Below are 12,861 nucleotides of genomic sequence, written 5' to 3'. Positions count from 1 at the left end.
GTAATTTTGGAAAAACTTTAAAGGGTGATGAAGTGGCCTTGAGGAGCTTTGGGAATGTTCCCATTGTAGAAATGAGAGGCATCCTAGATGCCTAACTACCTTGTTCTTGTGGCAGGTAACTCAAATGCAAATAATTCATTTTCATCTTCTGTGTCACTGGAAGAATTCATACACGGGGTAATTGCCTTGTGACAACTTTTTCCTATCATGTGTTTTAATATTCAGACTGATGGTAATAATCACTCCAATTGCATTTTCTATACCCAAATGTTTAGCTAATTTAATTGCTGTTCTGATAACTTCTGAAGGAAAACATTTAACATAATTTGCTCCACAAAGAGCTAAAGTGAATTAACTGTGCAGTGATAGAAATTTCACCTTCTACACTCCTCAGATTTTTCTTGGTATGTTTTTCTTTCTCTACTATTTTCTGAGCGTCTCTTTGGCCGCCATTTGATGCCTTTCAGGACTCCTGCTCTCTTCTCTGCCCTTCTCTCCTTTTGTGAATGAATATCCACCAGTTTGTTTTCTTTAACTCTCCTGACCTCTGTGTTCTCTCTGACCCCAGACCCTTCTGGTCAGCTTTGGCTTTTCACTGCACTTGAGTCTCTATTTCCACTCACACGACTCAGGTTTTAGTCCAATGAAGTCATGAAAGAATGTGCAGTACAGGGTTGTCAGAGTGTATTAGCAAAAAGTTAACTTTGGAACAAAAATAAAGACAACAAATACTTTGCTGCTCTTCTGGTGAAAGAAAGTAAGCACCAAGTTAATCCTTATGAGTGATTTTCACACCTTAAGGATTGCATTGCATTGCAATGCACAATCTAACAAAAATAGTTAAAACATTACATCAGGGAGCCTTTTACTTTAGGGAGTCTGAACGGTTCATACCTTAAAGTCATAGTATTCCTTGTCAACATAAAAATAAAATGTTTTAATTATATTTTAAACTTGTCATTCAGCAAGTCCTCAGAATGATACATGTTAAATCAATCACAGCAGAAACTTTTCACTCTGAACAACTGCAGATTAAGAAAGAGTATTTTACTTGTAATTTTTTATTATTATCATCCTTGGTATTGTAAATAATTTTGTTTTGTTAAACAGGGTAAAGCAGATGATGGTTACAATGCCCTTGTAGAAACCAGATAGAACTATTTCCTCTGACTTATGAAACAGCAGGTTCTTGTACCTGGCCCTGCTCTACTTGCCAATATTTGCACATCTCATGCAGCTCTCCCAACTTTTTCCTCTCCAGTTAGAATCTTACTAGAAGCCAAAGTGGCATTTTAGATTTCAAGTAATCAACAGATGATTTTCAAAATTAATGAGGCACTTTGGAGAACTCCCTGAGCACCCTTATGTGAGTGTGAAATACATTCTGTCATCTCTGAGGCTGCTCATTCAGATGAAAATTGAAATGAGTATAAATGTGCACAGCCACAGCTTGTTTCTAAGGTCAGCGTTAGGAAACATTCATGCAAGATCACAGAAAACTACAAAGTCTAGAAGTTTAAAATAAAGCTTCAGTTTTCTGTCCAAATACCTCCCTTTCCCCCAACCATTTATTACCTTGCAATTCAGTCTGTTTTAAAAGTTACATACGTACTTTAAGTGTCCTCAATACTGAGTCACTGTTGGATGTAGCTTACTGGAAGGTATAGCTTCACACTGACCAAAGATAATTGGCCATTCTTGCTAAGAATGCTATTTTAAAAGGTTGAAAAAGTTCTTGTCTAAAACATGAACACCTTACATATGTGACAGGAGGAAGATAAAATCCTACCACAACTAATTTTAACAAAACAAATCACGTAGATTTAAGCTTTTCAAATAAATAATTTGCTCCTGTGCAAGACTGAGAGACTTTGGCATTTGTTCACTGCCTCTGGCATAAGAGGAGAAAATGCTCAAGGCCTTGACTGAATAGAATCACTTAAATAAAACTGGATTATGATTATATTCTGTCCTTGATCTCCTACCCTAAGCTTATAACTAATTCACTGGAAAAGACATTATATCATGAGCTTATGCATGTCCTTGTGGATGCTTCTAAAATACTAAACTGCATCATACTGTACCCTGGTGCAGCCAGGGTACAGTAGAATGTTAGAATGCACACAGGGAGATGAAACTTTCCAGGGTTGTTTTTTTAACTTTTTTCTTCTTCAGAGGTCATATTGGTCAAGGTATTATTTCCCTTCAGTTAGCAGAACAATATCCCTTGTAGTTTAAAAGAAAAAAAAAATATTTTCCAGCTCTTTTCCCTTTAAAGCATTTATAATATTGGTAGCACCACATGGATAGCCCTTCACTAGTATTGCTATGTTGTATTGTATGACACCCTAAGTTGGGTGATAGTTTTGTTCTTGGTTTCTGCATTCCTACTTTTACTGAAGTTTCTCCAAAATTTCTTTTGACCTTGGCAAACCTGAAAAGAAAGGGGCTGAGTGTGCAGGCTTAGTTAACAATGGCCCTGGGACAGAATACAGTGAGCAGGAGCTGGGCTTGTTTCAGCCTGGAAATACAGACACAGAGCTGTATTTGTATTTTCAGACACTAACTCTAAGGAAAAAAACACTGAAATTACCAGTCAGAAGTGTGTATTAAAAAATAAAGAGCATCCTTGTAGAGCAAATGTGTTACAAGTAATTATTCTTTAACATTAACTGCAGTATGTAACTTCAGTATTAAAAAAATCAGAGGTGAAAATCTCTCACATTTCTCCTCAGAATTGTACCTTAAGGGTGCTGCTGCCACCCACTACAAGGAAAGCCACTTGTGCAGTCACAGCAGCAGGAGCCGGTCACTATGTGCATTTGTGTAGAAGTCAATATTGGCCTTTGGGCACAAATGGAATACAGGATCATTTCTCTCCCACTTGTTAAGAATTGTTGACAGAAGTGACATCACAAGAAAAAACGTGTAAATTGAAGTAAATATACCAGCTGCCAGGTTAGAGGATAAGAGACTGATGTCCACCCACAAAGAAGGATGGCAACAATAGCAGGTCCCCACTGCTCCCCTCAGCCTAGCAGTCAGAGCAACTCCTGCAGCAGTGAAGACTTTTTCCAGATCAACAGGTTGCTGTAGAATCACAGCAAAATTATCATTCCCAGCGTGGCCAGTACTGCAAGATTCCTGGGTACTGCTGCATTCATTTTAGGAGCAAAGAGAGTTTAATCTTCCTCTGGAGCTTGTCCTCTAGTTCCAACACTGGTGCTGCCTCTCTGGCCTCTGACTTGTCTAGTGATGTGATCATGCAACATTGCTCAACCCAATGGCCAAAAGAGTGCTTGTGCAGCTAATTTTTTTTTCTAAGTTTTGGCCAAAACACAATCAATCATTGCTGTTCTTCCAGACTTTTCCACAATATGCTCCCACCACACTGGCAAAAATTGAGTTACACCTGCCTATCAATGATCCATGACTTTATGATGCCAAGCTCAACACTTAACAGGTTTCCCTTGGCTCACAAGAGTCCATCCTTGCTCACAGCTGAAATGCTGCCTGCACACTACATCCAGTGACAGCACCTGCACCAGCAGGGCACAGGGTGAGAAGCCTTCCATGTTTTAACAAAAGCAAGGATTCTGAGACTTGCACAACAGGAATCCTGGTGTCCAGAGAGCAAAACACCTAGTCCAGGGCTGCAAGTCAGCACATGGTCCCCATCAGAACTCACTGCCATAATGGGTTACAGCAGCCTTACCTGCATGGCCTGGCAGGTGCCTCTGACTTCCAAGGGTTCCAGCAGAGTAAGGGCAAAAGGCAAAAAAGGCCACAGAGCTGGTTGATCTGAGGGTAATTGTTAATTAAAGAATTTCACACAACTCTCAGTGCAGATAAGACTAGTACCAAAACCCTGCAATGGGAAGGATTATATAAATCAATGCTTCTAATTGGAAGCTTCTCCTTTCTTAACCTGTGAAAAACTTTCAATTTCAAAAGCAACACACTTGTGTGAAAGATAATTGTGGTTTTATTTTTCTAAGCTCGCACTTGTGGAACATAGTAAATGACCTGATATAATGACAACTTTGCAAAAGAAGAATCCCCCTCTCCCCAACATCTGGACAGCAATATATAAATATTTACAATGAAAAAAATAGGAAAGTGGAGAGAATGAAGTCAACATTAGCCAAGTCAGTTTGTTTCTACATCTCTGATATTGAATATTAAGTATTCAAGCTTAACCAACACTTTCTTTCAGTACTGAGGCTTTAACCTAATTTTTAGATCTTATGTGCAACAGGTACATTCCTGACTCTGCTTTTATAGTTTGCTCCTGTACAGCAACCATAGAATTTCCCCACTAAATTTTTATTCCAGGTTTTTAACTTTGAAAACAACAAAAAAATTAAATATAACTTTATGTCTCCTGATACAAAGTTTCTCACACAGTCAAACACATCACAACACTGAAAATCAGCATAATGAAATGCTGTATAGCTTCTTAACAAGGACAATAGGTCTGGGTCCTGATCTGTTGGCTTTAACAAAAGCTCTCTTCAAATAGAACAAGTACATATAGAAAAAATAACCTTCTTATTTTCTTATTAAAAAAGGAAATGGTACTTTCTATAAACAAAAGAACATGTGATTTCTTTGACACAGATATAAGTTACAGTGGAAAAAGCTCAGAAAGCTTCAAATGAAACTGGCATTTATTTAAAAGGATGATTTAACAAGTTGATTGGATGAGGTTCAATCAGCCCATACAGTCTGAAATTCTAGAAACTTCAGTGTAAAAAACCCTGCTTTTTTTGCTTTCTGCTATCCAGTGTGACACAAGCACAGTGTGAGAACACGTTGCCTGCAGCAATGGAGACACCGAACCCGCAGTCTGGCAGCACTGTGTCACCACTGGTGGCCGTGGGCAGCGAGAGGCGCCCCTGGCTGCGGTGTCACATGTGGGAGCTCCGCCTGCCCCGCGTGCCCAGCGACACTCGCAGCCGCGGCTCCCTGGCCTTGTAGTGCTCGTTGAAGTCCAGCCTGAAGCTCAGGAACCGAAGGCTCTCGTCAGAACTGGTTGTCAACAGGACCAAGAACTGCTGGACGATGCCCTGAAGAGGAAAGAAAAACCCAAGAGACAGTTAAAGCATCCCTGGTGTGTTTTAAACAGATATAAGGTGGTGCACAGATGTGGGAAAAGGCAAGCACAAGGGTTCATATCCAACAGTTATGGTGGTTTCATTCTTTCTGCAAAAACCCAGAACTTCATTTTTATTTTTCAAATATCTGCTATGCATGCTAGAGTCTCCAGTGCAAACAGTCTTTTAAAGTGTGTTCCCCACTCCCTGTGCCCCCCTGGCACATTCCATCTGTCTAAAGGCTCCCAGGCTGCAGAGCAGCTGCCTCTGTGTGCCACTGCCTCAGGAGAGCATTAGGTCACTGCTAGCTTCAAACACACACATTTGATGTGGGTTGTACAGCAGCACAGGGCACCCCAGAACAGCAAAGCTTGTGCCCAGGAGGGCAGTCAGTGCTGCAGACCCAATTAGACTGAGCACTTGGAGCTATTTGAGGGGGGATTTGCACTTGGCAGGTGGGAGGTACACTTCTGCATACCATCTTCCCATTTGGCTCTAGCCATGCCACTGCAGGAGCCCAGCAGGACACAGGAAAGGAGAGGACTTTGCCTGGATGAGAAGACTCATTTGAAGAGCTCATTCCTAATCTCCAGTAAATAATACCATGAACATTCCCATAACTAGAGCACTCCATTACTTCCAAAGGTGACCAAAGCTGGCCAGGGAAATCCTGTTTGGAAATCTATAATAGGGCTCAGAATTAATACAGTCCAAGTGAGCAAAACCTACACTGCCAACTTGTAGCAATCTTGCAGAGCACATAAACCACAATTTATTTATAACCTACTTACAACCTACGTCTGAAGACCTAGGCTCATTTTTCTGGGGAATGGTAGATTTAGCATCAGATATAACAAATAAAGACAAAGCCATAATAAATTACTTACAGAAGATAGCCTGAACATGCTCCCCCAAACATCTTATCCACTGCCACCCCGCAGTGAATTTAAAATTAAGCATCAGGCCCTTAATAAGAAACTTTCTGCAGTCTTTAATAGCAATTACTTGCAAAGATTGTGAAGAAAAAAATGGAATGCAGAAGGAATTATTTTTCGCCCTCAGGACACTTCTCCTTTGTTTAGTGAATATAAATGATCACAAAACCTTTGACTAATAAGCAACGGTGAACACAGGCTTGTAAGTACAGAAGGAAAAAAACAAAGACCTAGCTCCACAAACTGCACACACATGAATACAGAAGTTACATCTACTCAATATTTGAGTAATTTCTACATAAAGCTCAGCATATTTTAGAAAAATATAATCCAAGAGGCACCTGGTAAAAGTGAGTGAGTATTCGCAGCTGTGAGCACATTTTAGGTATGGAGTCTTGAAATTCTTTCATCCTCTTGTTCTCTTCTTCCTCTTCTGATGCAGTTACACCCCACTTGCCCTACACAGAAACCAAACAAGTTAAGAGGTGAAGCATCACATGATTCAAGTTGCTAACTGGGCCACCTTCTGCACAGCTACATCAGATTTATAAAAACCAACCATTGCCATAGGAAGACAAACATAGAGCCTCCAATATGGAAACTATCAGCCCCCCTCGGTGGTTGTACAGAGCATAAAAGAAAAAAGAAATCTAAGCAAGGCAAGTCTCGCACCAACAGTGCATGTCAGTTTTGCAGCAAGGAGGTAGACATGGAGCTATGGCATTTTTTGCAAGAGTTCCATTTACTTCATCTAAAAGAGCCCTAAATTTCTCATCCTCCAAAGTCCACTAGATAAATCAACTCAGATTTTGGGGAAGACAGAAATCAAAAACAACACTTAGGTGTTTCGCTTGAACTCACCAGCAACTTCTCATGACTTTTACATCTGTCCCAACTGCATTTTTCATTTTTACTGTGGCATGGAAAACTGTGTAACATTTTAGATACCTCTACATGGCATCTAAAATCCTTCATATATCAAAAGCCTCAATTTGTTTTCACATTCTAGATATATCCTCACTGTACCTCAAGCTCACGCTGTTTTTTCCTCTCTTCAAATTGCAACCTCAGCTGCAGCTCCTCTAGAGCAGCTCTGTACATTGCATCTTGGGCATTCTGGAGCTCAATGATCTGGTCAAAAACTGCTCGAAGCTGGTTGAGAAGTACCTGTGAGACAGGTAACAAAATAATGAAACAGCTGTACAGCACAGCTCTAGCCTTCTCCAGAAAAGGAGCAAAGAAAAAAGTAAAAGGAAAAAATAAGTAAAAGAAAAAAGTCTTTTACACAGCTGGATAGACTGTTCTGCAAAGCCCTATGTCAGTAGTTCCATGATCACACAGCTTCTCAGGATGAAAAAGAACTGGTCCACACTATAGCAAGTTTTATTATCAACACGTGTCATTTGCTGATAATGGGCAGTACATATCAACACGTGTCATTTGCTGATAATGGGCAGTACGTACTGAACCTACCATTATAAAATCTTTTATCAGAGAAAAAAATTACTTTTCCCTTTACTCACACAATGTTAAAGAAGGTTGTTCCTGACATATATGCCAAGATCATAAAGTTAAAATTACATGCAAAGGAGACGACTTACCCTGGAATCACTATCCAGCAGGCACCGAGCTATGATTGTGTCCAGAAAAACTTCATGAGCTGCAATGATGTGATCCAAGTCCTGTGCTTGTTGGACTTTGTTCCAGAGCTCATCCCATGAACATTCAAGCACCTGCAGCAATGATACAGGATTGGGCTGTTTCGATTTGCTAGATGACAAGCTCTTTGAACTTTAAGAACACAACACATACAGAATATTGCACGTGCTTCATTTTCTAAGTAACTAACTGGGTGAGTAGAGTATACCTCAAATGTAATGTAATACTGCATTTGATGAATGAAATGGACCATTTCTGATGCCAAAACGTGACACTGATGCAATACGCCAGAAAGCTCTGTAAAAAAATTCAAAGAGATGGCATGTTAAAGACTGCAAGGACAAGCACAGCCAACAAATCAGCTTGATAAACTCTTTTCACCATACTGAACACTTCATAACACAGCCACTAATCTTAGAGGGTAGCAGCAGTGACCTTCTGAGGCCAGGTGTCCTCTCCCACCCACCAAAAGTTCTTAATTATAAAATAATACATTTGTAAGTATTACTATGCCATAAAGAAGTGTAACTCTCAATAGTTACTTTTTACTGAAAGACATGTAGATAAGATAGCCATGCAGAAAAAAATTCAAGAGTGAGCCAGTACAGATGCTCACAAATATGGCTATATTCTCTAGCTGAGAAATAGGATCAGTAAGTCCTGGTCCATAAAACATAAACCAGAACCACTAAATCTCAGAGCTTTCCTATTTCTTCTCAAACATCTTTCATCTTCTGTTCTTAGCTAAACAAAAGCAGAGGGAATAAGTGAAGGTAAAACTAGTAAATTCAGAACTGTGCATGCATGAGACTAAATAGTTAACAGACAGCATAAGAAAAAGGGAGACATACGGTACAAACAAGAAGGAATCAAGGAAGATGAATACAAAAGCATGGAAGAGTTACAGTCTCACAACCAGGCCAGCATAAAGATACTTACAGTAATGCAACTTTCCAAGACAGGGATCAAGGATTAAGTAAAACAACAAATAGGAAACTTCTATTTACAATTATATTATTTTACCTTCATCATCCCAACCATCATCTACCATTAAACAGCCAGTCAAGAGGAGCACCAAAGCGCAAAATTAATCTCATCTCATTCATCAGACACCTTTTTCCCCTCTTAACACACAGTTTAAAATAAGATGCAGTCATCTGTATCCATTTTAGAAGCATGTCATCCATCTGGACACCTCTCACCTGGCATACTTTTCAAAAGCTTTGCATTGCACATGTGCCCTTTCCATATATCAGTAAGAATATACTCCATCCTCTTTGCTCTCCAAAGGAAATTAAATACTCTTAGATAGTGGCTCATGCACTCACGTGTAAATACCTACAAAACAAAGAAAATATCGGTACAAATTAAAAGACATGCCACATGTCTTGAAGTACCAAGAACCTCTTCACAGTTTTCATCTTATCTGATCCATGCAGTTTATTGATAAATACTGTAAAAAAAAAGTTTCCAGGAAATCCCAGAGCTTTTGGAAAGATCCGCCCTTGAGGACTGAACAGGGCACAGCTGGAAGTGTAAGAAGGAGTGAACAAAACCAAGCCTAAGCCTGTTTTGAAACTGCACAAGAAAATACCTTCTGCTGGTCAGACTCACAGTTTGTTCTGCTTAAAAAAAAACAGTTCTTTAAAAGTTCTTTGTAAAGGCTAAATACATTTGGATAAACAATTCAACTACCTATCAAATGCCATTTAGACAGCACAAATAAGTTCTCAAAAAATGCATTCTTTAGTTCCTTTCAAATTTTCCCAAATTAGTATCTACAGACTAGTAATCATCAAGGAATAGGAGCACTCAATTTCTTAAGTACTTGCTAAAAAATGTGCATGAAGAAGTGAATTACTGATTTTCAGTAATGATTGTTTTACATGTAGCTTTTAAGCACTCACACTAACTGGTAAGAATTGAGATTTTTGCTTAACTGTTGATACAGTGGGTACATCCTAGATGCAGGAAAAAAAAAAATAAAAAAATCTCCGATTTCACACTCCAGAACAAAAAAAGGTTACTTCAATAAAAAACCTTAGCAATTTAATTCGGAATCCAAAACACATTCAGAGCCAGCAGTGTATGACGTTACCGTTGCTATTGGCCCATCAACATGATAGTCCAAGCTGAAGACATCCCATCCAGTGTCCCCAGGAGATACCTGTATTAAAAAGACATGGTACTGTCAGTGTATAATCGGAGCATCCTAAAGCTGAAGACGAGCATGACTTGCTTACTCTTTCATTCTGAAGGGCCTATGAGCAAACAAGCATCCACATCAACAAATTATACAGGAGTTTCTTGTTGAAAGTAGCAGATTAGGCAAAAATCTATCAAACCATTTGATACAAGGGTGAGACTGATCTCACATAAATACTGATGTTTGCAACATCAGTTTCCCCACTGAGCCTAGTAAGGGAAAATAACAATAAGGATAAATTTCTTTGGCATTTGAAATAGATTTATTTCAGATGCTACAGTTCATCACTGAAGTCTCACCTCAGGGACTGAAGCTTTCAAAATAACTCAAGTTTCTTACCACAGGCCTCTTCCATGAAATGTGCTTTCATTGCTTCTCATTTTTGAACAAGAGGTAAGAAGGAGGCACACACCCCAGCCTGCCCCAATTCTTGTAAGAGTAACCACATTAAGAGCTGTTTGGAGAACCTCAAACCAGCATCAATTTCTATTAGGCCCCAAATACTCAGCCTTGTATTGTCAATGGCTGTAAACCCATATCTTGGAAAAAAATAGGCAATAGGCAGGGAAGGCAAAAAGAAGGTGACTTATTAAATGACCTTTATATTACTCAAAGTAAACTTCAGTGAAAAGGAAGGGAGGAAACGCACTCACATATGCAAATTTTGTTTCATATAGATGTCTGCATATATACACACAAACAAAGGCATTTTTCAGATCAGAGTCACCATGATGCAACAGACCTCCAGAAGGCGAACATCCAATCGCTTGAGAATCTCAGGATTATCAAACTGGGCATTCGTGGCCCTCACCGCCGTTTCCAGGATTCCAGTTAGATTATGCTGATATAAGGTTGTGGCTGGTCGTGCAAGCTCTGGCCTGGTGGTTATGAAACAGTCACAGCATATCACTGAAATACTCTGCAGCAGCAATTCAGTAGTAACTGCAGTACACAGCAAAACCCTTATCTAACCGGCACTCAAAACTATTACTCTTTCAGACTTAATCATGAAGATAATCAGTGAGCAAAATATTGCACAGAGTATGGGCAGAGTATGTCTATTCATATGCAGCTACACTCCTGAATATTAGCATAAGGAGCAACTTAATCCTCATTTAATGCCAGTAATTTGAAGTTACTGGACTGTTAGTTTAGCTAGTCTATAATTTTGAGTTGCATTCAGTTTTTAAATGAGGAAGATTACATCATTAGTACATCAAGCCAATAATTTCACTTCAAATTTGAGAAACTTACTGATAGCCATCTCAGGTCTCAGAAGAGCTGGCAGGAACACAGAAACCCACCCCCTCTATGTAACTTCAAATTTCTAAAGAGTTGCAACATGCAACTCTTGTAATATCTTTCTGTCCCTCAGGATCAGTACTGGAAAACTTCTCACTCCTACCTCAAACGTAATACTAACTCCACAAATGAACCTCACTCAGCTTAATAGTATAAAGTGTGGTCATATACTGTTGATTTTGATATACAAACAAGTTAATGAAAGCTTTATTACAAAGTCTGCCTTCTGGATCAAGCAAAAGCTTTGCAAGCCAATGCTTCTCATTGAAGAAGTTTCATCAGTAGCACCAGCATGTAAAAGTGAACCTGCAAATACTCTTTTAAGAACTGGTTTCAGCAGTTGTGGGTGCACCTGAGTTCTTGAAACAGAAGCCAGTGAGGAACCAAATAGATTTTTTAAATTGCATTGAAGGGTTTTGACACAATGCTTTAGTCCAAACACCTCCAAAATACAGAGGCCTAATAATTCCAGCCAAGCTAATCAGTAGCATCAAGAGCAGAATGTTTTTGCTTAAACTTGCTGACAGGACCAAGAGAAGTGCCAACATCCTTGAGGCTGTCACAGGGCCAACATCTGTATTAGTATAACTTCTCAAGATTTTGTCAAATGGTACTGTATGTACTGCTTATCAAAAAGGAAGAACAAGTTTTAATCCTCAGGGTGAAAGAAATTAAATCCAAAATATAATTTAAAAGATATTACTCAAAAATTTATTTGAACAAGGTACTTAGAGGGTCCTATTCAAAAAGCAAAACAGTTTTTGTGCTGATCTTGTACAGAATCATCAGAAATCCAACATAATTACCCTTCCTATTGTCTTACTTGAGCAAGTCCATTAAATGTCTGATGAAGTCTCCTTGACCAAGTAATAAGTAGCGCCTCATGGCCTGCATGTGTTCCAGCAAATTGTATTTCTTATTGAGGACATCCAGCAGGTATTTGCTAGTTTCAAAATAAGCTGCATCAATTTTCTCTTGAAATGCGTTTTCCAGATCTGTGAACAAATCAGCAGCTAAAAGAAAATAAAAATTAAAATTAAATTAGTTTTCAAAAACTGAAGCAAACAAGCTTTGGAGTTAAAACTCACAAACAGAAAAGCTGCCATTTATTCTGATCCACTGTGTTATACATTTGCCATAGCCAAAGTGAAAGCAAGTCTAAAGCAGCCGACACTTCAACAATAGTACTTTTAATCTGTGCCCAGATTGCACTTGCCAGTAGCAGCTCATATTATGTATATAAAAAGTTGGGGATTTTCAAGCTTGCTGAAATACTGCAGTTTACAAATAAAATAATTAATCGAGTTCTAAAAGCCCAGAATTAGGAAAAACCTTTGATGGGCAGAATCTAAATCAAAAGGCACTTCTAAAGGTGCGGGGAAAAATAAATCAAAGAATCAGACAGTTAAAACACTCAAGAGAAGAGAGTTTCCAAAGATAAGAGAATGACAGGAAAGGGAATATGCTGGAGTTACCTGGGTGACAACCAGCAACCTGACATTTTCTCTCCATCTTTCATGCATGGTAGTTTGGGGACAGAAAGCAGGAAGCAGTAGAAAGTAGCAGGAAGCTTATTTCACCGTTTTCTACAACTACAAGCTCATCAAGAAAGGGACTCCAGTAAAACTGTTATGAGATAGGAAGAACTGTGGCCTCTTCAGGC

The 12,861-nt window shown here is 39.1% G+C and overlaps 1 protein-coding gene across 1 annotated transcript in view; it reads right to left on the bottom strand.

Moving 5' to 3' along the window:
- Window positions 1-3,962: 3,962 nt before the first annotated feature.
- Window positions 3,963-12,861, bottom strand: part of TUBGCP3 (tubulin gamma complex component 3) — a 48,653-nt gene continuing 39,754 nt past the window's right edge. The window contains exons 14-22 of the mRNA XM_021545531.3: window positions 12,022-12,211; window positions 10,639-10,774; window positions 9,789-9,857; window positions 8,893-9,028; window positions 7,899-7,987; window positions 7,633-7,764; window positions 7,058-7,198; window positions 6,373-6,489; window positions 3,963-5,069 (exon numbers count right to left, since the gene is read on the bottom strand). Of these exons, the coding sequence (XP_021401206.1) occupies window positions 4,911-5,069; window positions 6,373-6,489; window positions 7,058-7,198; window positions 7,633-7,764; window positions 7,899-7,987; window positions 8,893-9,028; window positions 9,789-9,857; window positions 10,639-10,774; window positions 12,022-12,211 (1,169 nt within the window). The 3' untranslated portion in view covers window positions 3,963-4,910. The remainder of the gene's footprint in view (window positions 5,070-6,372; window positions 6,490-7,057; window positions 7,199-7,632; window positions 7,765-7,898; window positions 7,988-8,892; window positions 9,029-9,788; window positions 9,858-10,638; window positions 10,775-12,021; window positions 12,212-12,861) is intronic.

The sequence above is a fragment of the Lonchura striata genome, chromosome 1 (assembly GCF_050655825.1).
Source record: "Lonchura striata isolate lonStrDom1 chromosome 1, ASM5065582v1, whole genome shotgun sequence".
NCBI lineage: Eukaryota > Metazoa > Chordata > Aves > Passeriformes > Estrildidae > Lonchura > Lonchura striata.
The sequence above is the reverse complement of the archived record's forward strand: the minus strand, read 5'-3'. Positions and strand labels throughout refer to the sequence as shown.